General features: G+C 53.1%; 2 protein-coding genes across 3 annotated transcripts in view; both read right to left on the reverse strand.

Annotated features, from left to right (window-relative positions):
• LOC101278554 (mucin-12) overlaps window positions 1–23616 on the reverse strand; it is a 42653-nt gene extending 19037 nt beyond the window's left edge. The window contains exon 1 of the mRNA XM_012532671.2: window positions 23267–23616. Within this exon, the coding sequence (XP_012388125.1) occupies window positions 23267–23327 (61 nt within the window). The 5' untranslated portion in view covers window positions 23328–23616. The remainder of the gene's footprint in view (window positions 1–23266) is intronic.
• Window positions 3963–11243, reverse strand: LOC117200941 (mucin-3B). 2 transcript variants are annotated; one of them, XM_049699777.1, is made up of 10 exons: window positions 9646–11243; window positions 9441–9542; window positions 8367–8482; window positions 8195–8253; window positions 7445–7590; window positions 6828–6893; window positions 6305–6467; window positions 5947–6123; window positions 5769–5857; window positions 3963–5239 (listed from the first exon to the last, which is right to left on the reverse strand). In XM_049699777.1, exons 1-10 carry the CDS (start codon window positions 11033–11035, stop codon window positions 5220–5222), a joined length of 2328 nt encoding a protein of 775 aa, XP_049555734.1. In that variant the 5' UTR covers window positions 11036–11243; the 3' UTR covers window positions 3963–5219. The 2 variants fall into 2 exon arrangements, 1 of the variants encoding a protein (XP_049555734.1); XR_004482770.2 differs by lacking the exon at window positions 3963–5239 and adding an exon at window positions 5404–5453 and having other exon boundaries at window positions 5769–6123.
• Window positions 23617–25416: the final 1800 nt, after the last annotated feature.

Raw genomic sequence — 25416 nt, forward strand, 5'->3', positions numbered from 1 at the left:
AGGCTCCAGACGTGCAGGCTCAGTATGGTTCACGGGCCTAGTTGCTCTGCGGCATGTGGGATCTTCCCAGACCAGGGCTCGAACCCGTGTCCCCTGCATTAGCAGGCAGATTCTCAACCACTGCGCCACCAGGGAAGCCCCAGCACACTTTTATACACCGGACGTTTCCACTTCCACTTTCACCTTTCTAGACTCCAGAACTCTGACCCCTTGAGGTTCCCTGCTGCCATCCTGAGCAGTCCTCTCCCCCACCCTTCCTAGGAACACTCTGGAGCTTCATGTACACAAAACAGGACACAGACTCCAATCCTCAAGTTGATCCCTGGTGTTGTGTGGTCTTTGCGGCCCTTGCAGCACATGGAGAATGGAGAGTTCTAGACCATGTCCCTCTCTTTATCCTCCTTCCTGAGTCCCAGGCCTCTAGGAAAGCTCCCTCCAGAAATCCCATGCTCAGCCCAAGCTCAACAGGCCTGCCTGGAGCCCTTTGTCAACCACCAAAAAGAATCTCCTGCTCCCCAGTCACACAGGTTCTAGAACCATCTATCTTGGTGCCCATCATCAAGAGGGACCTTCCTCTCTATTTCCAAGGAACTTGGGTTCCCAGCTGGACCCCCATGGCCTCATGCCAGGATGGCTCCCAACGTCCCTCTTTGCATCTGTCCTGGCAGGGGTGACCCACCCCTGCTCTGTCCTTGGAGGTCCTCTGGTGTCTAAAAGCCTCCACCTGGTTTTGATGCTCCTGTTACCCAAAGGTATTCCCTCACCAACCTGCTTTCCCCACCGGGCACATGCCCCTCACCTTTGGGACATTCCTACACCTCGACTCCCCTGCACAGCCCTGCAGTGTTTTTCTACTTTCTCAGGCTGCCATTCCTTCTCCCCACTGTTCAGTTGTCCAAGACTTCATCAGTCCTCTTGGTGAACTGGGGTACCAAGAGGAGGGAGCAGATGAGAAACAAAGAAAACCACATATGCCACCAGCGGTCTCTGATCTGACTTCTGAAGAGGACCCAGAATGCACGCAGTGGGATGGAGGTATTGCAGAGGGCGGAGGGCCTCCAGTGCGGGGTCAGGGCAGCACAAACCTAGTATCATACGGGTGAGGTCCTGCTAATTATCATATAATCATGGGTCATGCTGGTCCCAGGTAAGTCACTCACCCTCTCTGAGTCTCTCTTTCCTGTCTGCCTTCCTTTCCTTTCATAATTTTCCTGATGAGTCATACAGGCTACATGCTCTGAAATGGCTTTGTAAATAGCAGAGCCTTCTGGGAGTAGGGGGCTGGGGGGCTTGGGGTATCATCAGACCTGGTGTCCCCCAGAATGGCCCTACTTGCCTGAACTCCCCACTCCTGATGGCTCTGTGCATTTATCAAAGATAGATGCTTTTGACTCCTTGGCGTTCTAATGGATTCAACATGGTCTTTTCCATGCGATTATGAGCACCTTGCAATAATTTGTGTGGGTGGCTGTCTCGAAGGCATGGCGGGAGAAACAGAGGCAATACCCTTGCTGATTTCTGGGTCCTTCATCACTGTCATCGTCATCCCCACCATCCCCCTCCTCAGCATCTGCCTGGGGAGCAGGGATGGGAGGACCCCTCCTAAGGTTGACCCCCTTCCATAGCTTCCTTTTCTCTGTATATTAGCTTAAGGCTAAAATGTCTTTAATTAACATATTTTCATAATGTCCCTAAAGCCACGAAGTTCACACCCCCAGTCCTGGCTCCTCTCCCCTTGGCTTCTCCCAGCCAGTGCTGCTGCCCCCAACATGTCTTGGTAGGGGAGGAAGAAGTACACTAAGGCATGGTCAGCTGAGGTGGCCCCTAGGGGCCTAAGTTCCTGCGTGGCTTCTCTCACAGCCGCCCTGAAGACCTCCAAGGCCCCCGGCCGCAGCTCCCACCCTCCCACCCACCCACCCACTTGCCACCGCTCATCACACACCATGCATGTCCTTCAACTCAAGAGATGCCTCTTTCACCTGGCACCTTGGGCTCACTCCCCCAATGCCCCTCACCCCAGCATCTGCCCTGCCCACCCCTTCCCAAGGGCACTTCCCTGTCTCGGGGGAACCAGAAAGTCTGTTCCGCATGAGGGAACCCATGGGACTCAGCTTGTAACCAGTCTCTTCCCAGACAAACGGCCGTGAAAAGGTTTAACACGGACCACAGAGTCTGTTTCTCCCTCAGCCTTTCAGCCATTTCTAACCAGAGGGGCTGTCCCTGGCACCCCTGAGGCTCTCCCCAGGCAAGGAGGGAAGCTGCTGGACACCCCGTGGACTCCTGCTCTCCCTGGCCAGGGCTGGCAGCCTGTGCAGTGTCTCTGTGAGGTTTGGAAAGAGCCGACCCTTAGGCTGGGGCAGACCCCAGGATGAGGGCAGGCAGAGCCCCCTGTTTTCCCAGGGGGAAGCCTGGAGAACAGAATGGGTGGATTCCAGCTCCCACTCAGCCCCGGGGTGGGGCTTGGTGCAAACTCTCAACAGCACAGTCCAGGCCTCTTCCTCCTCACCCGCAGGTCTCCGGGGTGACCCCTTTAGCTTCCAGAGGCGGGATGAGGTCATGGCCTGGGTGTCCAGCCCTTGGGCAGCCCCCTCCCCTGAAAAGCGAGGGAGGGAAGGAAGAAGGGAGGCTAGCCACCTGCAGCCCTGCCTGAGGCCGGCACACACCGGGACCACCGCGGGGCTCGGGCTGTATCTCACTCACCTGATGTCGTGGATGTGGCAGCGTCGGACGCCCAGAGCCAGAGAGCCATTGACAGGATCCAGGTCGCCAGCATCTCCCTGAGAGTGAGGCCCTGGGTGTAGGATCTTCGCACATCAGAAGAAACTAAGAAACGAGTGCCTCCCAGGGAGGGGTCAACCATATAAAGGAGCCCAGAGACCTTTGCCTCAGGAAGGACACTGCCTGGCCCCGGGTGGAGGTGAGACGATGGGGTTGGTGGGTGACACGGGGAGTTGGCCAAAGGGCAGCCGGTCAACCCTCCTCCTCTCTAAGAGACCTGAACCTCCCTCTGCGGGATCTCTATAGTGTGGAAGCCAGAGTCATGGGAGGGGCAGGGCAGGAGGAAGGGACAGGCAGCAGAGGCGTGAGTGCGCGATGGTTGCCAAGATGCGAGGGCCAAGAAACCCAGGGAGACGGTGACTATGGAGGGAGAGTCAACAGAACCCTAGAAGGAGCTGCCAGAGGGACCAGGCCAAGTGAAGGACCCTCCGCCCTTACTCCCAAGAGGCCCCCCTTCGGGTCTTCCTTCCTCATCACCCACTTTGAGCGGGCCCCTTCTGAAGAAGGGCAGTGCCTTCCCCCGGGCCCCCTCTGACCACCAGCGCTTCTCCTGGGTGGGACTTCCGCTCGCACCTGAGGCTTCATGGTCCTGGTCTCTACCCACACACTGGCCACTGTCAGTCTCTCTCCTGTCCTGGACAAAGGTCCCGGGGGTCGTTCCGACACCCCCACCCGGAGAACCTCGTTCTGCCAGCCCTGACCACCCTCAGCTCAGTCCGACAGTCTGCTGCTGCCCACAGAAGTGGAAACAAGAGGGCCCCAGCCCCCGGCGTGGCAGGCCCTGGCGTGAGTGTGTCTGCCACCCAGGTTTGCAGTCTCAAGGTCTTTCGGGATGCCTGGCTCACCTATCAGCGCCAATGACAGCTGGCTCAGCTGGAGTCACCCACCTCCCTGACTCAGCCGTAAGCTCTTAACGTCAAGGGGCACAGATGACAAACCCAACAGGCTCCCACCACCTGCTCCCACCCATTCCCTGAGAAAATGGGTCCTCCGATCTCGACGTTCCCTTTGAGGACAGTCATGGTCCCTGAGAGCTGCCCACGGAACCCTTCATTCCTTGCTGGGAGAAACCTGCGCTCCAGGCCCTCCTACATCTCCTGACATCCTTGTTCCTCAACCGAGTGGAAGCACCAGAGTGTGAGAAAAAGAAAGACACAGAGCAGTTTCTTTTACAATAAATGCTATATTATGTTCAGTTGGGAGAACGGGAGACTTGCAGACTTCCTGTCCCCAGGTGAGTGAGGTCTTCCTGCAAAGGAGGTTGGGGGCTTCTGTCTCCAGAGGTTATTGCAGGGATGGGGGTGAGACCAGGGAGAGGAAGGGAGGAAGGGGTGGGGAAGGGGGTAGGAATGGGGGGAAGCACTGAGGGAGGGGAGGGAGAGTTAGGGGAATGAGGAGGAGGTGCTGGAGGAGCTCTCCCACCTCAGGACCCCACTTCCTCTCATCCTCAGGGACCTGGGGGTAACAGGAAGAATGGAGCCTCATAATGGGGGACCTGGCCTAGGGAGCACCACCTGGGGGTCCTAAGATGCAGAGGGCATCTGTACCTAGCTAGGGATGGGGGGAGAAGAGGAGGGAGGATTTAGGACTGGGGCACTGAGATGCGGGGGGCAGGGGGGTATTTAGGGCTGAGGGTACAGGGATGGGGAAGGGGAAAGTACGGAAACTGGGGGAGATGCAGGGCTGGGCACTGGGCTGTGGGGGAGAAGTGACTTAAGAAGTGGGTTCAGAGGGGAGAAAGTTTAAGGGATGGGGGCAAGGGGTGCAAGGGGAGTTATATAAGGAGAGGGTAGGAGGATGGGGCGGGCTGCAGGCTGGTTGCATGTACAGGGTGAGGACCCGGCAGTAGGCATGCGCCCAGGAAAAGGAGAAATGGAGGCCTGAGCCCTGGGGAAGGACATGGGGACTGGGGATCTCAGAGAAGCCATGTAAGCATGAGGGCCGACACAGGAAGGTGCACTGGGACAGAGGTCTGACCAAGCACATCTGGTTTTCACAATAATCCCACAGGCTCCGGACGCGCAGGCTCAGCGGCCATGGCTCACGGGCCCAGCCGCTCCGCGGCATGTGGGATCCTCCCGGACCGGGGCACGAACCCATGTCCCCTGCATCGGCAGGCAGACTCTCAACCACTGTGCCACCAGGGAAGCCCGGCCACACTCATTTTACAGGTGACAAAACCGAGATTCAGAGAAGTGACTGACTTGCCCAAGGTCCCAGAGTGGAAGAGCCTGGATTTGAACTGGGTCTCCAGGTGGGTTTCACACAAGTTGGGAGAAAGATAGGGGTCAGGGGGGAGTCTGATGCTGCCCAAGGAAACCAGGAGACTGAGCCGCAGGAGTTCACAGCCATCTCTTCAGAGGCAGTGCAGATGGTTCCCTGCACTGTCCGCGGCAGCGTGGAGAAGGCAGTGTGGAGCTCACAGAGAGGTCAAGTTCACCTCAGGTTTGTGGAAGTGCAGCTGCCACAGAATTTGTGAGACAGGCAGTGAGAAGAGGAAGTCACCCAGCAGAGGCCGGCTAGAAGGTCACTGCCTCCTTGTCCCTGCCCGGCCCCTGTCCTGAGAAGGGGGGCATCGGGAACTGGACCTGGGAGCACTCCTTACCGCCACCCCACCTTGCCCCTCACCGTCATATTAGTGTCCACGTTCTCCAAGGCCACATAGAAGTTTTCATCTTTAAATAGAGAGAAAAGAGAACGGGCGGGGGGGGGGGGGGCGGTGGTGGGGAGAGGGAAGATGTGGGGAGCAAAGAGGAGGGAAGGAAACGTCAGGAAGGCAGGGCCAAGGGGGCTCCTGTGCCCCTGCGCCTGCCCTGCGGGGACGGCCTGTGCACGACCTGGGCCTTAGAAGGGGGCGCGGAAGCCACGAAGCAAACTCTGGGGCAAGAGGTATATGCCTGTCTTGGGCAAGAGAGGTCCTCCTGTCCTGCCCAGGCCAAAATGGTACCCAGGGAAGCCCCCGTCTCCCTTCCCCAGGAGACAGGACTCACCTGTTCTGTCATTCTCGAAGCCCAGGTTAGAAAAAGTCTTCACGGTGTTCTCATCACAGGTCTCGAACCACTTCCTGTCGTCCCAGGACCTGCCAGGCGGGCGCTGCATCGTCAGGGCAGGGCCGCCCGGTCTGGGACCCCTTTGCGGCCCTCAGCCCTCCACCTCCAGCGCACTCACAGGCCTCCGCCTTGGCCGCGCCTCCTCCACGAGCGCGCGACGAAGACGCTCAGCGCCCCCAGCAGCAGCAGCAGCAGCAGCGCCGCGGTCCCCGCCAGGCCTCCGACAAGCGCCTTCCAGGAGATGGTCACCTCGCAGCGCGAGCCCAAGAACCAGTGCGTGTCCGTGGAGAAGCAGCTGCGGGGAGCGTGTCACAGGTCACACGCCCTCACCACCTCCTGGGCTTGGTCCGCTAGTGCCCCTGGACCACGCAGGTACTAGCAGGTGGGTGACCCGGGGGCCAGGGGGCGGGGCCTCTGGCGGCGCCGGCTGAGCGGGGTCGGGTGATTGGCTCAGCTGGCTGTGGGCGGGGCCTCACCGGCAATAAGGACCGCTCCTCTGCAGAACGCACTGGCCCTGACGACAGTCGATGGCGCCGTCCACGCCCGCCGTGCATTTGGTGACACAGAGGAGCTTGTTCTCCTTCACCAAGGGGAAGTAGAAATCCTCGTAGCCCACGGCAGCAGCGTGGCGACAGATGGCTGGGGGATAGGAAGGGGGTTGCAGAGGCAAAGACTTCATCCACTCTACTCTGGGGCCAGGCTATGAAATGACTCTGAAAATGAATGAGAAGGACTACATTTCCGAGGGTGGGGTGTCGAGGGGTAGACCTTGGGATTAGATGAGGGAAGGGCAGGCCCCTCACCCTCTCCTCACCTTCTTTGCTGGTCCTCAGGTGGAAGCTACTAACAAGGGCCAGGCAGGCAGCACTGCCGGGTCCATATCACTTGCCTCCCCAGAAGGTCTCCCCATCCTCCCTAGGGAATTTCAGTGGACAGATGTCCCTTGTGGGAGGGGTCATGGCCTCTTGGAGCCACTTAGCCCTTTGCCCAACCTCTCACCTTCCAGGGACAGCTCCGTCCTGGTGTTGTTGTTCACCTTGATGGAATCAGGCTTAAAACACAAGACTGGGGGCGGGTGGGGGAGACACAGAGGCACAGGTGGAATTGGGGGGAGGCACAGGGAGGGGCAGAGAGGGCTCTGTCAGTATGGAGGAGGTGTGAATGGGCAACAAGGGAAGACCCCTTTGGACTCCCTCATGTCCCCTGAATAGTCAGGGGTCCTCAGCCACCCTGGAAACCTTGAGCAGAACTGTCTCTTCCACAGCACCCAGGTTCTGGTGAGCCCCTCCTTAGCCCCATCCTTGACCCAGTTGGCTGGGGACCTGTGTCTCTTCTCCCAACCTGCCAGAGGTACCACAGGGCTGGCACCTGACCCCAGAAGGACCCTGTCTGCGCTGGAGCAGGCTGGGATGGTGGCTGTGACCCTGGCCCCTCCCTGCAGCCCGAGGCCCCCAGCTTCTGTTCACCCTGTGGAGCAGGCTGGGACGGTGGCTGTGACCCTGGCCCCTCCCTGCAGCCCAAGGCCCCCAGCTTCTGCTCACCCTGTGGAGCAGGCTGGGACGGTGGCTGTGACCCTGGCCCCTCCCTGCAGCCCAAGGCCCCCAGCTTCTGCTCACCCTGGTCCTTCCCGCAGCTGCTATTCTGGCTGAAAGTCTGGAGCTCCTCCTTCAGGGCCACTTTCACATTCTCATACTCGCTCTCCAGCTGGAGGCTGAAGGGTAACTCCAGCTGGACCAGGTAGTCCACAACAATGCTGCCATTCCTGAGGGGGGGCAAGGGGGCAGGGAGCCTTAAAAGGTGCCCAGGCCCAGGCCATCATAGGTCCGTAGAAGGGCACTTCCAGACCAACCACAACTATATGGGTGTTGGCAGGAAGTGGGCATTGAGCTGGGATTCCAGACACATTATGTCCAGCACCTCTGCCTTTATCAGCCTGAGTAGGTGGGACAAGGAATGATTGACATTCTCTTGGCATTGCCTCAAGCCATAATCAAACCAGGCCCTCCTGGGCTCTCTGCCTCCCTCTTGCTGACCCATCCAGCAGACCAGGTGCCAACTAGAGAGAGACCAGCTATAGACCAGATACCAGGCATCATCCCTCATGCACCGCCTCCCTGTTTGTCCCACTGAATTATTCACCTTCCAACATGCTTTGAGAGTAGGGGTGACATCCCTCCTACAGAGAAATGACTCCAGAAAATTACTGAAAAATACCCTCTACAGAGTGCTTCGTTTGCATCCTCACTCCATCCCTCTCTTTATGACATCTGACGATTCCAAAAGCAAGGGATGTCTTCTCCAGCACTTCTTAGTTCATCCCCCCCACCACTTGACACTGTCTCCACAGTGCCAGAAGGGTCTCCTACCTCAGAGAAAGGATCACCACCTCCTTGAACCCCTCCACATTTTGGTAGACCTTCTTCATCTGAAATGCCAAGGATCCTGGGCTCACATCTGAACATCCAGACCAGAGGGTACCCAGGGACCCAAGCTCAACTCCAGGGGCAGACCTTTGAGTTCCCTCCCCTTCCCCCTCACCTGATCTCGGAAGGTGTCCGTGAAATCCCTATAGGCCTTAGAAGTGTTGTCATTAAGGTCCGGGGAGAACTTCTGGTCGACAGAAACCTCCATGCCCACTTCAGCGTCCACTTTGTCTGCACACAACATTCCCTGCTCTGGTCACTTCACCATCCACTCCTGTCTGATATCACCACCACCACCCTGACCCAGAGGCTAATCCTGTGGCCCCTCTCCATGTTCCCTGAGAACTGACTGAACAGCAGGAGGGAGAGAGGCAGGAATTCTGGAATGAGTTGTCCTGAGATGTGAGAAACACTGAAAGTCAGGATGTCCAGCAGTCAGGCCTGTAGTCTCTCCCACGTCTGCCCCAATGGGAAGCAGAATAATGGCCCCCAAAGATGCCTATGTCTAATCCCCAGAACCTGGGAATATCTTATGCTATATGGCATGGAGGAATCAAAGTGGCAGATGGATTTAAGGGTACTAACCAGCTGACCTCATTATGGGAAAATTAATGTGGACTATCTGGGTGGTCCGAGTATTATCACAAGGGTCCTTAGCAGTGGAAGAGGGAGGCAGAAGTCAGAATCAGTCAGAGGAAGATGTGAGTATGGAAAACAGGCACAGAGATGCAAAGCTGTTGTCATTGAAGATGGAGCGAGGGGGCCTTGAGACAAGGAATGTGGGCCACTTGTGAACCTGGAAAGGGCAAAGAGATGGATTCTCTCCTAGGGCCTCCAGAAAGAACCCAGCCCTGCCAACACCTTGATTTTAGCCCTGCGAGACTCATGTCAGACTTCTAATGTACAGAATTGTACAATAATAAATTTGCAATGTTCATCTGCTAAGTTTGTGGCAATTTGTTACAGCAGAAATTAGAACCTAATACAACTCAAAGCAGCCCAGACTGGGAGGAGGTCCCAGGAAAGAAAGTGGTCCCAGCGACCTCCTGGAGGTGAGGGTGGAGATTAGGCATGGTATGGGGTAGGGGAGAGCATGAGGCAGAAAGCAAGGATGAAGGGATTCAGCAAAATGATTGGGCCCATTAGAGTCAGTGGCACCTCCCGAGAGAAAGTGCAGAGAGCAACTCACCCACATCTATTTGTTCCGCGGCAAACTCACAGCGGGAGCCAGAGAAAGTGCTGGGGCAGGAGCACTGGCTCTGCATCCAGGTGCCACCATTGTCACAAGTGCCTGGGGAGCACAGGAAAACAAGAAGTTCAGGACAGAATTGACCTTGGTCATGGGAATATAGCAGGAGAGGGAGGAGAGGCCACATGGAGGCAGGAGATCCAACCTGGGGTGGTGGTCAACCTAGACTGTGTGGTCATCTGAGTCGTGGTCAAAGTTGTCCTGGGTGACGTAAGGGTGGAGAGAGTCTTGGTGGTAGCCGCTGGTATCCCTGGAGCGCTGGTGATGTGTGAGGTGTGAGGCGTCAGCTTGCTTGAAGTCATCATGGTAGTTGAAAAGCTGCTACTTGGTTTCATGGTAACTGGGAGGCTAGTGGAGCCGGGCACACGTGGGGTAGTTACAAAGTTGGTGCTGATCCAGGTGCCACTGGTGGGTCTTTGTGTGCTCGTGAAATCCGTGTTAATGGGGATGGTTCCAGTGCTGATAGAACTAGGTGCATCAGTCATGTCAGTGGGGTCAGTTTCGAAAACGGAAGTAGAAGTGTCCGTTTTTGCAGGGAACACAGTTGTCCTGGTGGTGGAACTGGGATAGGTGGCCCTCTCAGTAGTAGAGGTAAAAACTGATAATGGGATGGTGGGCGTAGAAGTAACTTCAGGATTTGGACCCACTTCTATACATGGTGTAGTGGGAGAGGCAGACACTATTGTAACCGATATTGATTCTGGACATTGGGTAGTGGAAGAAAGAGTCAACATGGTGGTGGTTTGGGTAAGACGACGGCTACCATTTTGGGGAGAAGTGGTGAGAGAAGTTCTTGCAGTTTCAGATGAGGAAAAAGTAGGAAAAGCAGTGAGAGAAGACCCTGTGATGTCTGTACTGTACACATGAGAGGAGGTAGGAAAAGACTTACTTGTCGTAGAGACCAGTGAACTTGTGCTGATGGAAGATAGAGATGATATTGTTATTTCAGGTATTGAAGACAAGATGATGGTACTAAAAGGGGTACTTATTGCACTAGTAGAAGTAATCAATTCAGGGAAAGGTGTTGAGGGAGAAACACTCGAAGTACTGAGAGCTGTTATTGAGGTGCGTGCTGTTACCATGCTTTTGGTCCCAGACTGGGCTACTTCTGTGGTTGAAGCTAGAATGGGAAAAGTGGCTGTGATCGAGGTGACAGGAGCTTCAGTGTGCGTGGGAGTGGTGATTTCTGTTGTGGACCTGGTGGGAGGAGAAGTGGGAGTTGAAGGGCCGGAAGTTGGGTGTGTAGCGGGGATGGTGGTAATCAGGGTGGACATAGGGCTAGTGTTTGCAGTCGAAGTGGAGACTGGCTCTGTGGTTGGGGAAGATGGAGGGGAAAATGGGATGATATTTCTGTGGAGGGGTGAGGTGCTGGAAAGAGCGAGTGTGGAGCTGAGTTCGGTGGTGGGGGTCAATAGACCAGTGGTACTCAAGGATGGGGACTCAATGTTGGCTAGTGTCATTGTTCTTCCTGTAGAGGAATTGGTTGAAGACGAGATGTCTGCCTTACTTTCTGTTGTCCTTGATGTGGGTGTCATTACTGTATTTGTGGTAGCAGTCTTGGTTATTTGTGTTGTTGAGGTGATGGGCAATACTGTTGTCTCCGAGGTGGCAGGTGTCGTTGATGTGGGTGTCGTTATTGTATCTGTGGTAGCAGTCTTGGTTATTTGTGTTGCTGAGGCGATGGGCAATACTGTTGTTTCCGAGGTGGCAGGTGTCGTTGATGTGGGTGTCGTTACTGTATCTGTGGTAGCAGTCTTGGTTATTTGTGTTGTTGAGGCGATGGGCAATGCTGTTGTTTCCGAGGTGGCAGGTGTCGTTGATGTGGGTGTCGTTACTGTATCTGTGGTAGCAGTCTTGGTTATTTGTGTTGTTGAGGCGATGGGCAATGCTGTTGTTTCCGAGGTGGCAGGTGTCGTTGATGTGGGTGTCGTTACTGTATCTGTGGTAGCAGTCTTGGTTATTTGTGTTGTTGAGGCGATGGGCAATGCTGTTGTTTCCGAGGTGGCAGGTGGCGTTGATGTGGGTGTCGTTACTGTATCTGTGGTAGCAGTCTTGGTTATTTGTGTTGTTGAGGCGATGGGCAATGCTGTTGTTTCCGAGGTGGCAGGTGTCGTTGATGTGGGTGTCGTTACTGTATCTGTGGTAGCAGTCTTGGTTATTTGTGTTGTTGAGGCGATGGGCAATGCTGTTGTTTCCGAGGTGGCAGGTGTCGTTGATGTGGGTGTCGTTACTGTATCTGTGGTAGCAGTCTTGGTTATTTGTGTTGTTGAGGCGATGGGCAATGCTGTTCTTTCCGAGGTGGCAGGTGTCGTTGATGTGGGTGTCGTTACTGTATCTGTGGTAGCAGTCTTGGTTATTTGTGTTGTTGAGGCGATGGGCAATGCTGTTCTTTCCGAGGTGGCAGGTGTCGTTGATGTGGGTGTCGTTACTGTATCTGTGGTAGCAGTCTTGGTTATTTGTGTTGTTGAGGCGATGGGCAATGCTGTTGTTTCCGAGGTGGCAGGTGTCGTTGATGTGGGTGTCGTTACTGTATCTGTGGTAGCAGTCTTGCTTATTTGTGTTGTTGAGGCGATGGGCAATGCTGTTCTTTCCGAGGTGGCAGGTGTCGTTGATGTGGGTGTCGTTACTGTATCTGTGGTAGCAGTCCTGGTTATTTGTGTTGTTGAGGCGATGGGCAATACTGTTGTTTCCGAGGTGGCAGGTGTCGTTGATGTGGGTGTCGTTACTGTATCTGTGGTAGCAGTCTTGGTTATTTGTGTTGTTGAGGCGATGGGCAATGCTGTTGTTTCCGAGGTGGCAGGTGTCGTTGATGTGGGTGTCGTTACTGTATCTGTGGTAGCAGTCTTGCTTATTTGTGTTGTTGAGGCGATGGACAATGCTGTTGTTTCCGAGGTGGCAGGTGTCGTTGATGTGGGTGTCGTTACTGTATCTGTGGTAGCAGTCTTGCTTATTTGTGTTGTTGAGGCGATGGGCAATGCTGTTGTTTCCGAGGTGGCAGGTGTCGTTGATGTGGGTGTCGTTACTGTATCTGTGGTAGCAGTCTTGGTTATTTGTGTTGTTGAGGCGATGGGCAATGCTGTTGTTTCCGAGGTGGCAGGTGTCGTTGATGTGGGTGTCGTTACTGTATCTGTGGTAGCAGTCCTGGTTATTTGTGTTGTTGAGGCGATGGGCAATGCTGTTGTTTCCGAGGTGGCAGGTGTCGTTGATGTGGGTGTCGTTACTGTATCTGTGGTAGCAGTCTTGGTTATTTGTGTTGTTGAGGCGATGGGCAATGCTGTTGTTTCCGAGGTGGCAGGTGTCGTTGATGTGGGTGTCGTTACTGTATCTGTGGTAGCAGTCTTGGTTATTTGTGTTGTTGAGGCGATGGGCAATGCTGTTGTTTCCGAGGTGGCAGGTGTCGTTGATGTGGGTGTCGTTACTGTATCTGTGGTAGCAGTCTTGGTTATTTGTGTTGTTGAGGCGATGGGCAATGCTGTTGTTTCCGAGGTGGCAGGTGTCGTTGATGTGGGTGTCGTTACTGTATCTGTGGTAGCAGTCTTGGTTATTTGTGTTGTTGAGGCGATGGGCAATGCTGTTGTTTCCGAGGTGGCAGGTGTCGTTGATGTGGGTGTCGTTACTGTATCTGTGGTAGCAGTCCTGGTTATTTGTGTTGTTGAGGCGATGGGCAATGCTGTTGTTTCCGAGGTGGCAGGTGTCGTTGATGTGGGTGTCGTTACTGTATCTGTGGTAGCAGTCTTGGTTATTTGTGTTGTTGAGGCGATGGGCAATGCTGTTGTTTCCGAGGTGGCAGGTGTCGTTGATGTGGGTGTCGTTACTGTATCTGTGGTAGCAGTCTTGCTTATTTGTGTTGTTGAGGCGATGGGCAATGCTGTTGTTTCCGAGGTGGCAGGTGTCGTTGATGTGGGTGTCGTTACTGTATCTGTGGTAGCAGTCTTGCTTATTTGTGTTGTTGAGGCGATGGGCAATGCTGTTGTTTCCGAGGTGGCAGGTGTCGTTGATGTGGGTGTCGTTACTGTATCTGTGGTAGCAGTCTTGGTTATTTGTGTTGTTGAGGCGATGGGCAATGCTGTTGTTTCCGAGGTGGCAGGTGTCGTTGATGTGGGTGTCGTTACTGTATCTGTGGTAGCAGTCTTGGTTATTTGTGTTGTTGAGGCGATGGGCAATGCTGTTGTTTCCGAGGTGGCAGGTGTCGTTGATGTGGGTGTCGTTACTGTATCTGTGGTAGCAGTCTTGGTTATTTGTGTTGTTGAGGCGATGGGCAATGCTGTTGTTTCCGAGGTGGCAGGTGTCGTTGATGTGGGTGTCGTTACTGTATCTGTGGTAGCAGTCTTGGTTATCTGTGTTGTTGAGGCGATGGGCAATGCTGTTGTTTCCGAGGTGGCAGGTGTCGTTGATGTGGGTGTCGTTACTGTATCTGTGGTAGCAGTCTTGGTTATCTGTGTTGTTGAGGCGATGGGCAATGCTGTTCTTTCCGAGGTGGCAGGTGTCGTTGATGTGGGTGTCGTTACTGTATCTGTGGTAGCAGTCTTGGTTATTTGTGTTGTTGAGGCGATGGGCAATGCTGTTGTTTCCGAGGTGGCAGGTGTCGTTGATGTGGGTGTCGTTACTGTATCTGTGGTAGCAGTCTTGGTTATTTGTGTTGTTGAGGCGATGGGCAATGCTGTTGTTTCCGAGGTGGCAGGTGTCGTTGATGTGGGTGTCGTTACTGTATCTGTGGTAGCAGTCTTGGTTATCTGTGTTGTTGAGGCGATGGGCAATGCTGTTGTTTCCGAGGTGGCAGGTGTCGTTGATGTGGGTGTCGTTACTGTATCTGTGGTAGCAGTCTTGGTTATCTGTGTTGTTGAGGCGATGGGCAATGCTGTTGTTTCCGAGGTGGCAGGTGTCGTTGATGTGGGTGTCGTTACTGTATCTGTGGTAGCAGTCTTGGTTATCTGTGTTGTTGAGGCGATGGGCAATGCTGTTGTTTCCGAGGTGGCAGGTGTCGTTGATGTGGGTGTCGTTACTGTATCTGTGGTAGCAGTCTTGGTTATCTGTGTTGTTGAGGCGATGGGCAATGCTGTTGTTTCCGAGGTGGCAGGTGTCGTTGATGTGGGTGTCGTTACTGTATCTGTGGTAGCAGTCTTGGTTATTTGTGTTGTTGAGGCGATGGGCAATGCTGTTGTTTCCGAGGTGGCAGGTGTCGTTGATGTGGGTGTCGTTACTGTATCTGTGGTAGCAGTCCTGGTTATTTGTGTTGTTGAGGCGATGGGCAATGCTGTTGTTTCCGAGGTGGCAGGTGTCGTTGATGTGGGTGTCGTTACTGTATCTGTGGTAGCAGTCCTGGTTATCTGTGTTGTTGAGGCGATGGGCAATACTGTTGTTTCCGAGGTGGCAGGTGTCGTTGATGTGGGTGTCGTTACTGTATCTGTGGTAGCAGTCTTGGTTATTTGTGTTGTTGAGGCGATGGGCAATGCTATTGTTTCCGAGGTGGCAGGTGTCGTTGATGTGGGTGTCGTTACTGTATCTGTGGTAGCAGTCTTGGTTATTTGTGTTGTTGAGGCGATGGGCAATGCTGTTGTTTCCGAGGTGGCAGGTGTCGTTGATGTGGGTGTCGTTACTGTATCTGTGGTAGCAGTCTTGGTTATTTGTGTTGTTGAGGCGATGGGCAATGCTGTTGTTTCCGAGGTGGCAGGTGTCGTTGATGTGGGTGTCGTTACTGTATCTGTGGTAGCAGTCTTGGTTATTTGTGTTGTTGAGGCGATGGGCAATGCTGTTGTTTCCGAGGTGGCAGGTGTCGTTGATGTGGGTGTCGTTACTGTATCTGTGGTAGCAGTCTTGGTTATTTGTGTTGTTGAGGCGATGGGCAATGCTGTTGTTTCCGAGGTGGCAGGTGTCGTTGATGTGGGTGTCGTTACTGTATCTGTGGTAGCAGTCCTGGTTATTTGTGTTGTTGAGGCGATGGGCAATGCTGTTGTTTCCGAGGTGGCAGGTGTCGTTGATGTGGGTGTCGTTACTGTATCTGTGGTAGCAGTCTTGGTTATCTGTGTTGTTGAGGCGATGGGCAATGCTGTTGTTTCCGAGGTGGCAGGTGTCGTTGATGTGGGTGTCGTTACTGTATCTGTGGTAGCAGTCTTGGTTATCTGTGTTGTTGAGGCGATGGGCAATGCTGTTGTTTCCGAGGTGGCAGGTGTCGTTGATGTGGGTGTCGTTACTGTATCTGTGGTAGCAGTCTTGGTTATTTGTGTTGTTGAGGCGATGGGCAATGCTGTTGTTTCCGAGGTAGCAGGTGTCGTTGATGTGGGTGTCGTTACTGTATCTGTGGTAGCAGTCTTGGTTATTTGTGTTGTTGAGGCGATGGGCAATGCTGTTGTTTCCGAGGTGGCAGGTGTCGTTGATGTGGGTGTCGTTACTGTATCTGTGGTAGCAGTCTTGGTTATTTGTGTTGTTGAGGCGATGGGCAATGCTGTTGTTTCCGAGGTGGCAGGTGTCGTTGATGTGGGTGTCGTTACTGTATCTGTGGTAGCAGTCCTGGTTATTTGTGTTGTTGAGGCGATGGGCAATGCTGTTGTTTCCGAGGTGGCAGGTGTCGTTGATGTGGGTGTCGTTACTGTATCTGTGGTAGCAGTCCTGGTTATTTGTGTTGTTGAGGCGATGGGCAATGCTGTTGTTTCCGAGGTGGCAGGTGTCGTTGATGTGGGTGTCGTTACTGTATCTGTGGTAGCAGTCCTGGTTATTTGTGTTGTTGAGGCAATGGGCAATACTGTTGTTTCCGAGGTGGCAGGTGTCGTTGATGTGGGTGTCGTTACTGTATCTGTGGTAGCAGTCTTGGTTATCTGTGTTGTTGAGGCGATGGGCAATGCTGTTGTTTCCGAGGTGGCAGGTGTCGTTGATGTGGGTGTCGTTACTGTATCTGTGGTAGCAGTCTTGGTTATCTGTGTTGTTGAGGCGATGGGCAATGCTGTTGTTTCCGAGGTGGCAGGTGTCGTTGATGTGGGTGTCGTTACTGTATCTGTGGTAGCAGTCTTGGTTATCTGTGTTGTTGAGGCGATGGGCAATGCTGTTGTTTCCGAGGTGGCAGGTGTCGTTGATGTGGGTGTCGTTACTGTATCTGTGGTAGCAGTCTTGGTTATTTGTGTTGTTGAGGCGATGGGCAATGCTGTTGTTTCCGAGGTGGCAGGTGTCTTTGATGTGGGTGTCGTTACTGTATCTGTGGTAGCAGTCCTGGTTATCTGTGTTGTTGAGGCGATGGGCAATGCTGTTGTTTCCGAGGTGGCAGGTGTCGTTGATGTGGGTGTCGTTACTGTATCTGTGGTAGCAGTCCTGGTTATCTGTGTTGTTGAGGCGATGGGCAATACTGTTGTTTCCGAGGTGGCAGGTGTCGTTGATGTGGGTGTCGTTACTGTATCTGTGGTAGCAGTCTTGGTTATTTGTGTTGTTGAGGCGATGGGCAATGCTGTTGTTTCCGAGGTGGCAGGTGTCGTTGATGTGGGTGTCGTTACTGTATCTGTGGTAGCAGTCTTGGTTATTTGTGTTGTTGAGGCGATGGGCAATGCTGTTGTTTCCGAGGTGGCAGGTGTCGTTGATGTGGGTGTCGTTACTGTATCTGTGGTAGCAGTCTTGGTTATTTGTGTTGTTGAGGCGATGGGCAATGCTGTTGTTTCCGAGGTGGCAGGTGTCGTTGATGTGGGTGTCGTTACTGTATCTGTGGTAGCAGTCCTGGTTATTTGTGTTGTTGAGGCGATGGGCAATGCTGTTGTTTCCGAGGTGGCAGGTGTCGTTGATGTGGGTGTCGTTACTGTATCTGCGGTAGCAGTCTTGGTTATTTGTGTTGTTGAGGCGATGGGCAATGCTGTTGTTTCCGAGGTGGCAGGTGTCGTTGATGTGGGTGTCGTTACTGTATCTGTGGTAGCAGTCCTGGTTATTTGTGTTGTTGAGGCGATGGGCAATGCTGTTGTTTCCGAGGTGGCAGGTGTCGTTGATGTGGGTGTCGTTACTGTATCTGTGGTAGCAGTCTTGGTTATCTGTGTTGTTGAGGCGATGGGAGATGCTGTTGTTTCCGAGGTGGCAGGTGTCGTTGATGTGGGTGTCGTTACTGTATCTGTGGTAGCAGTCTTGGTTATCTGTGTTGTTGAGGCGATGGGCAATGCTGTTGTTTCCGAGGTGGCAGGTGTCGTTGATGTGGGTGTCGTTACTGTATCTGTGGTAGCAGTCTTGGTTATTTGTGTTGTTGAGGCGATGGGCAATGCTGTTGTTTCCGAGGTGGCAGGTGTCGTTGATGTGGGTGTCGTTACTGTATCTGTGGTAGCAGTCTTGGTTATTTGTGTTGTTGAGGCGATGGGCAATGCTGTTGTTTCCGAGGTGGCAGGTGTCGTTGATGTGGGTGTCGTTACTGTATCTGTGGTAGCAGTCTTGGTTATTTGTGTTGTTGAGGCGATGGGCAATGCTGTTGTTTCCGAGGTGGCAGGTGTCATTGATATGGGTGTCGTTACTCTATCTGTGGTAGCAGTCTTGGTTATTTGTGTTGTTGAGGCGATGGGCAATGCTGTTGTTTCCGAGGTGGCAGGTGTCGTTGATGTGGGTGTCGTTACTGTATCTGTGGTAGCAGTCCTGGTTATTTGTGTTGTTGAGGCGATGGGCAATGCTGTTGTTTCCGAGGTGGCAGGTGTCGTTGATGTGGGTGTCGTTACTGTATCTGTGGTAGCAGTCCTGGTTATTTGTGTTGTTGAGGCAATGGGCAATACTGTTGTTTCCGAGGTGGCAGGTGTCGTTGATGTGGGTGTCGTTACTGTATCTGTGGTAGCAGTCTTGGTTATCTGTGTTGTTGAGGCGATTGGCAATGCTATTGTTTCCGAGGTGGCAGGTGTCGTTGATGTGGGTGTCGTTACTGTATCTGTGGTAGCAGTCTTGGTTATTTGTGTTGTTGAGGCGATGGGCAATACTGTTGTTTCCGAGGTGGCAGGTGTCGTTGATGTGGGTGTCGTTACTGTATCTGTGGTAGCAGTCTTGGTTATTTGTGTTGTTGAGGCGATGGGCAATGCTGTTGTTTCCGAGGTGGCAGGTGTCGTTGATGTGGGTGTCGTTACTGTATCTGTGGTAGCAGTCCTGGTTATTTGTGTTGTTGAGGCGATGGGCAATGCTGTTGTTTCCGAGGTGGCAGGTGTCGTTGATGTGGGTGTCGTTACTGTATCTGTGGTAGCAGTCTTGCTTATTTGTGTTGTTGAGGCGATGGGCAATGCTGTTGTTTCCGAGGTGGCAGGTGTCGTTGATGTGGGTGTCGTTACTGTATCTGTGGTAGCAGTCTTGGTTATTTGTGTTGTTGAGGCGATGGGCAATGCTGTTGTTTCCGAGGTGGCAGGTGTCGTTGATGTGGGTGTCGTTACTGTATCTGTGGTATCAGTCCTGGTTATTTGTGTTGTTGAGGCGATGGGCAATGCTGTTGTTTCTGAGGTGGCAGGTGTCGTTGATGTGGGTGTCGTTACTGTATCTGTGGTAGCAGTCTTGGTTATTTGTGTTGTTGAGGCGATGGGCAATGCTGTTGTTTCCGAGGTGGCAGGTGTCGTTGATGTGGGTGTCGTTACTGTATCTGTGGTAGCAGTCTTGCTTATTTGTGTTGTTGAGGCGATGGGCAATGCTGTTGTTTCCGAGGTGGCAGGTGTCGTTGATGTGGGTGTCGTTACTGTATCTGTGGTAGCAGTCTTGCTTATTTGTGTTGTTGAGGCGATGGGCAATGCTGTTGTTTCCGAGGTGGCAGGTGTCGTTGATGTGGGTGTCGTTACTGTATCTGTGGTAGCAGTCTTGGTTATTTGTGTTGTTGAGGCGATGGGCAATGCTGTTGTTTCCGAGGTGGCAGGTGTCGTTGATGTGGGTGTCGTTTCTGTATCTGTGGTAGCAGTTTTGGTTATTTGTGTTGTTGAGGCGATGGGCAATGCTGTTGTTTCCGAGGTGGCAGGTGTCGTTGATGTGGGTGTCGTTACTGTATCTGTGGTAGCAGTCTTGGTTATTTGTGTTGTTGAGGCGATGGGCAATGCTGTTGTTTCCGAGGTGGCAGGTGTCGTTGATGTGGGTGTCGTTACTGTATCTGTGGTAGCAGTCTTGGTTATTTGTGTTGTTGAGGCGATGGGCAATGCTGTTGTTTCCGAGGTGGCAGGTGTCGTTGATGTGGGTGTCGTTACTGTATCTGTGGTAGCAGTCTTGGTTATTTGTGTTGTTGAGGCGATGGGCAATGCTGTTGTTTCCGAGGTGGCAGGTGTCGTTGATGTGGGTGTCGTTACTGTATCTGTGGTAGCAGTCCTGGTTATTTGTGTTGTTGAGGCGATGGGCAATGCTGTTGTTTCCGAGGTGGCAGGTGTCGTTGATGTGGGTGTCGTTACTGTATCTGTGGTAGCAGTCTTGGTTATTTGTGTTGTTGAGGCGATGGGCAATGCTGTTGTTTCCGAGGTGGCAGGTGTCGTTGATGTGGGTGTCGTTACTGTATCTGTGGTAGCAGTCCTGGTTATTTGTGTTGTTGAGGCGATGGGCAATGCTGTTGTTTCCGAGGTGGCAGGTGTCGTTGATGTGGGTGTCGTTACTGTATCTGTGGTAGCAGTCTTGGTTATCTGTGTTGTTGAGGCGATGGGCAATGCTGTTGTTTCCGAGGTGGCAGGTGTCGTTGATGTGGGTGTCGTTACTGTATCTGTGGTAGCAGTCTTGGTTATTTGTGTTGTTGAGGCGATGGGCAATGCTGTTGTTTCCGAGGTGGCAGGTGTCGTTGATGTGGGTGTCGTTACTGTATCTGTGGTAGCAGTCTTGGTTATTTGTGTTGTTGAGGCGATGGGCAATGCTGTTGTTTCCGAGGTGGCAGGTGTCGTTGATGTGGGTGTCGTTAGTGTATTTGTGGTAGCAGTCTTGGTTATTTGTGTTGTTGAGGTGATGGGCAATACTGTTGTTTCCGAGGTGGCAGGTGTCGTTGATGTGGGTGTCGTTACTGTATTTGTGGTAGCAGTCTTGGTTATTTGTGTTGTTGAGGTGACGGGCAATCCTGTTGTTTTTGAGGTGGCAGGTGTCGTTGATGTGGGTGTCGTTACTGTATTTGTGGTAGCAGTTTTGGTTATTTGTGTTGTTGAGGTGATGGGCAATACTGTTGTTTTCGAGGTGGCAACAGATACAACTTGTGTTGTAGGTGTTGTTAATATATCATTTGAAGTAGGTGCTTGAGTGATAGCTGTGGATGTCTGAAAGGTACTGACCATGTCTGGAAATGAAGTGATGGTTGTAATCAAGGTGCTACGGGTGCTGAGTGTTGTTAACAAGGTTTTCCTAGTAGTTAGAGAAGGGGTAGTAGCAGAGGTAGACACGATTGTTGGGGTCGGAGACTGGGTTGTGTGGGTACTTGCAGCGGTAGGGATAGCCCTTTGTGTGGTACCAGTCACAGAGGAGATCGGAGTGTCTAGAGTTGTGTGGGTTGTTGGGACAAAGGAAGGGGGCGGGGTCATGGTTGTGGGAGATTTCCCCGGAGTGGTGGTACTGGGAGAATTGGTCACGGCTGAAGTGACTCTCTTGGTAGTTGTCACGGGATAAGTACTGGTAATGGTTGTCCGTGGCTTCTCTGTCACAGGAGTGGTGGTGTAAGAGCTGGTGAGGGACACTTGGGTCTGTGTCATGCAGGAGGTGGTGGGGTAAGTGGTAGTGATTACAAGGTTCGTTGGATTGATGCACTCTGTCGTGCCCATATAGACAATCACGGTTGGTGGAGTGGTCTCAACCTTGAAGACAAACTTGGACATGGGGATTGTTGAGGTGTTGGAATTGATTGGCGATTTGAGCAACGTTTCAGAAATGGATTTCAAGTGGGGGGAGGTGGTGATAGTCATAGGTATGTGTTCCCTACTATCTGGAGTGGGAGAAATTTCAGAGGTACTCAGTGGCCGCCTTGCTGGGCCTTGAGAGTGTGGGGAGTTGCTGAGAGCCGCGTGCAAAAGCGCATTAGAGGTGGATGTGGCCATGGCTGAAGCCCCTGTATTGGCGGTAGAACAGAGGAATTCATTGGTAGGTCGTTTTGTTGCCATAACACCACATACCCCATTTTCCAGATACATGCCACAGAGGTAGGACGTGCCACCAGTTCCTCCCAAATCAGAGGCAGTTTGGGGCTGGGGTCTTTCAAGGTTCTAAAGGCCAACATATGTCTTCCCCCCTGGGCAGCCTCTCCAAGGGGCATTGGGTTGGGGGCGCGCTTAATCCCTTGCCCACCTGTCTGAGTACTGACCTTGCAGCCCTGGGACGGCCGAGCTGAGCACGCAGGTTCAGCAGAAGGTCCCGTCTCCTCCCATCGGTACTCCCATTCCTTCTTCCTCACACACCCCAAAGTCCTTGTCCCTTCCGGTTCTCTGCACCACCCCCGCCCCCTCTGGCCCACCTCTGCCCATCTCCCTGTGACCCACTGCTGTCTGGGCTGACTCTCCTCTTTGGAGAGAGAGAGAGAACCCAGCCAATCCTGGGCTGAGGGTGGGGACACATCATGGACTTTGGGAGACGAGGGGTCAGAGAGCAGAAAGTTGCAAAGAGAATAAAAAAGGGAAAAGCAGAGATTGAAGCTCAGACTTCATTGAGTTTGAGGACAAGGAGAGAGGATCACACACAGGCTGAGGAACAGGACAGAAAAGGAAATTTCCAGAAAGAGATACCTTGGCAGGCAGGCGTGAGTCCTGAAGACCTTAAGGTGTAGCAGTGAGTGTTAATAATAAAAATAGCTATATTTTCCATCACCTATTCTATTTTGGCCAAGGAATTAATTAGTTTACAAATATGAGCCCCTCCCTCTACAGATGTTGTCATCCCCATCTTACAGGTGATACAAGTGAGAGTCAAAGATCTCACAATGCTGAGGGTGACCGGCAGCCACGGCAGCTGCTGGCAGGAAGCACCCAGACCTCTGTCCACTCGGGGGCAGCTTTCTCAACTCAGACTCAGCACATCTTTGCTCTGAGAGCTGGGGTTTCACTACTCAGCTTAGCTGGGGTGTCAGGGAGATAGGGGAGGGGAATATGAAGGTTCCTGGCCCAGAGCCCTTATAGCCAGGAGGTGGCCCTGGAGATAAGTGAGAGGGTGGACCAGAGGACCTCTATGTTGGGAAGGTCTAAGGTTGGGGTTCAGGAGCAGACACTGGGGGGCAGAGGGAAGGGAAGGGAAGAGGAATTCCGAGGTTCCAAAGGGGTGGGAGAGAGAAAGAGCAGGACCCCACACCAGGTGGTCTCAGAACCACCCTTTGGGAGCCATCAGGCTCTCCCCGCACAGCCCTGCCAATGACAGCTGTGCCCAGAAACATAGGCTAGGTCGGGGTGGGAGAGTTAGGGGCAGGACTGGAGGAGGGGGCACCGGGACCAAAGGTGTAGACTCCCCAGAGAGAGGAGGGGGCCCCAGGGGCAGAGCCAGGGACCCTCAGGAGGGCTGAACCGATGGAAGTAAAGGGAGGGATAGAATCCAGGGCGGAGGAAGCATCAGTGCTGGGGAGCAGGGGCAACAAGAGGAAGGGGGCTCAGAAAACTGAGTCAAAGTGGGAAGAGCACTCTTTCAGAAACAGGTTATCCCACCCTTTTGATGCACGCGCGGACTCGGTCCCAGGTGTAGAGCAGCACCGCTGGACCCAGCTTCCCTCTCCTCCCCCTGCCTACAGCTCTCCCTGCACAAAGAGCTCTGAGAGGCCCCTCCTCAGCCTCCCCTTAGATCTCAGAGCCACCGCCCCACACACACACCCCTGTCCTGGAACATCAGGAGGGTCTCCCCAGCCCTCCCCCACCTCGCTCCCTCACCTGTGGCCCCCAGGGAGACCTTGAGCATCCAGAGGAGGCAGAGGACCCTGAGCAGCTGCATGGATCTGGTGCAGAGCAGGCTGGAAGCAGGACCAGCGCCAGCACACGGGGTATAGCAGTGCAGAGCCAGCCAGCACGATGTGCGCAGTAGCACCCAGCTGGAAGTTATCTGCCCTGCTGGGTGTGAGGGCTGAGCATAGGTAGCTTTACCTTTGTACCGCCCTTTGCCCCGCTGTTCCCCCCTTCTCCCTGTATCTGGCACTGCTGCAGGAAGAAAGGACTTTCTAGAAGATAAGACAAGCCCAGGAAGTGTCAGCCCGGAATAGCTCCACCCGCAGCCTGCCTGGCCCACTCACAGCAGTTCCCAGGACATTGCCCTGCTCTGCCCTTCCCTTGCCCCCAGCCAAGAACTAGAAAAACTGGACAGAGAATACGCTTGGCCAAGACCTTGGACGCTGGACTCTGGGGCCTCTCCTTAGTTTCATTCCCAGCTGCAGGGGGTGGGGAGAGATGAAAACTTGTTCTTCTTCACTCCCTCTGCCACTCACTCTTCCCCGTCTCCATCCTGCCCTTAGCATGACTCTGGGGCTATGACCCCACCACCAGTACCAGGGAACAATGCAGAATTCCATCAGAAGTCATTTCAATATCTGAGGACTTGGGCCAGGTCCCAGAAAAGGAAACACAGATGGCTAGTGGAAACAATCAAACAAAATGACTAGCTTGGACCAGCAGATGAGCAAGTATTAGGAACTTTGATTCTATCCAGTGTTGGAAAAAGTGGAAAAATAAACACTCTTACCCAGCTGGTGGGAGTGTAAGGGGGTTGTGCTTGTTTAAAAAGGCAATTTGGGGGCTTCCCTCGTGGCGCAGTGGTTGGGAGTCCGCCTGCTGATGCGGGGGGCGCGGGTTCGTGCCCCGGTCCGGGAGGATCCCGCGTGCCGCGGAGCGGCTGGGCCCGTGAGCCATGGCCGCTGGGCCTGCGCGTCCGGAGCCTGTGCTCCGCGGCGGGAGAGGCCGCAGCGGTGAGAGGCCCGCGTACCACAAAAAAAAAAAAAAAAAAAAAAAAAAAAAGGCAATTTGGGGACTTACCTCGTGGTCCAGCGGTTAAGACTCTGAGCTCCCAATGCAGGGGGCCCAGGTTCGAACCCTGGGCAGGGAACTAGATCCGGCATGGCACAACTAAGAGCCTGAATGCAGTAAACTAAATGGTCTACAGTCCACAACTAAAGATCCCACACGCCGCACCGAAGATCCCATGTGCCACAACTAAGACCTGGCACGGCCAAATAAATAAATTTTTTTTTTAAAGAAAGGCAATTTGGTGGCATCTGTTAAAATTTTAAATGCATGCTCGAGGACCCAGTAATTCCACCTTTCCGTCTCTGTGTTCAAGAAGCACTTCAAGGAGGCATTCCTGAGAGTGTTTATTGCCATCCAGTTTGTCGCATTTCCGATAGAAATTGGAAACAACCCAAATTGCCCTCCGTAGGAAACTAGAATGACTATGGACAAATCACACTATAGGCTACCACGTTCAAATAAAACATAATAGTACCATCATGGCAAGACTCTTGGAACATCTTGTTCAGTGAAACCAGTAGAAACAGCTTTCTTAAAACGCACACATGTATGTCTCCTATGAATACACACACACACACACACACACACACACACACACATACGTAAGTGCATTCAAACTTCGGAAGGAGGCTCACCTACTCCAATAACAGGGGTAAGTTTAGCTCAAGAAGCATGAATGAACTAAGGTTGGGAATGATTGTCAGGCCACTTTGGCTGTATCTGTAGTTTTTCCTTTTTTCCTTTGACAAACATTATCTCCTTGACCAAACTCTAGCCTGGCTCCTCTGAGTCCCCCTCCTCACTAAGCCTCAACCCTGAACTATAAAGACTTGAACAGATACTACCATAGTTTCTAACCGCTCAAGGCCCCATCCCTATGATGACCCCAGCCCTCCTTAAAGTGCTTGCCTAAGAAAACTCAAGGCTGTCAGAAGACCTTACTCTTTGTTCCAGCCAACACCTGAAGACAGGGCTCCTGTCTCCTAGCCTTTATGGAGGGTAGGAGCCTAAATTTATAAGTGCCAGGTAGCAAATCGAGATGGGTTTCATGTGGACCACTCACCTGT

Source organism: Orcinus orca, chromosome 16 (genome assembly GCF_937001465.1).
Source record: "Orcinus orca chromosome 16, mOrcOrc1.1, whole genome shotgun sequence".
Classification (NCBI taxonomy): domain Eukaryota; kingdom Metazoa; phylum Chordata; class Mammalia; order Artiodactyla; family Delphinidae; genus Orcinus; species Orcinus orca.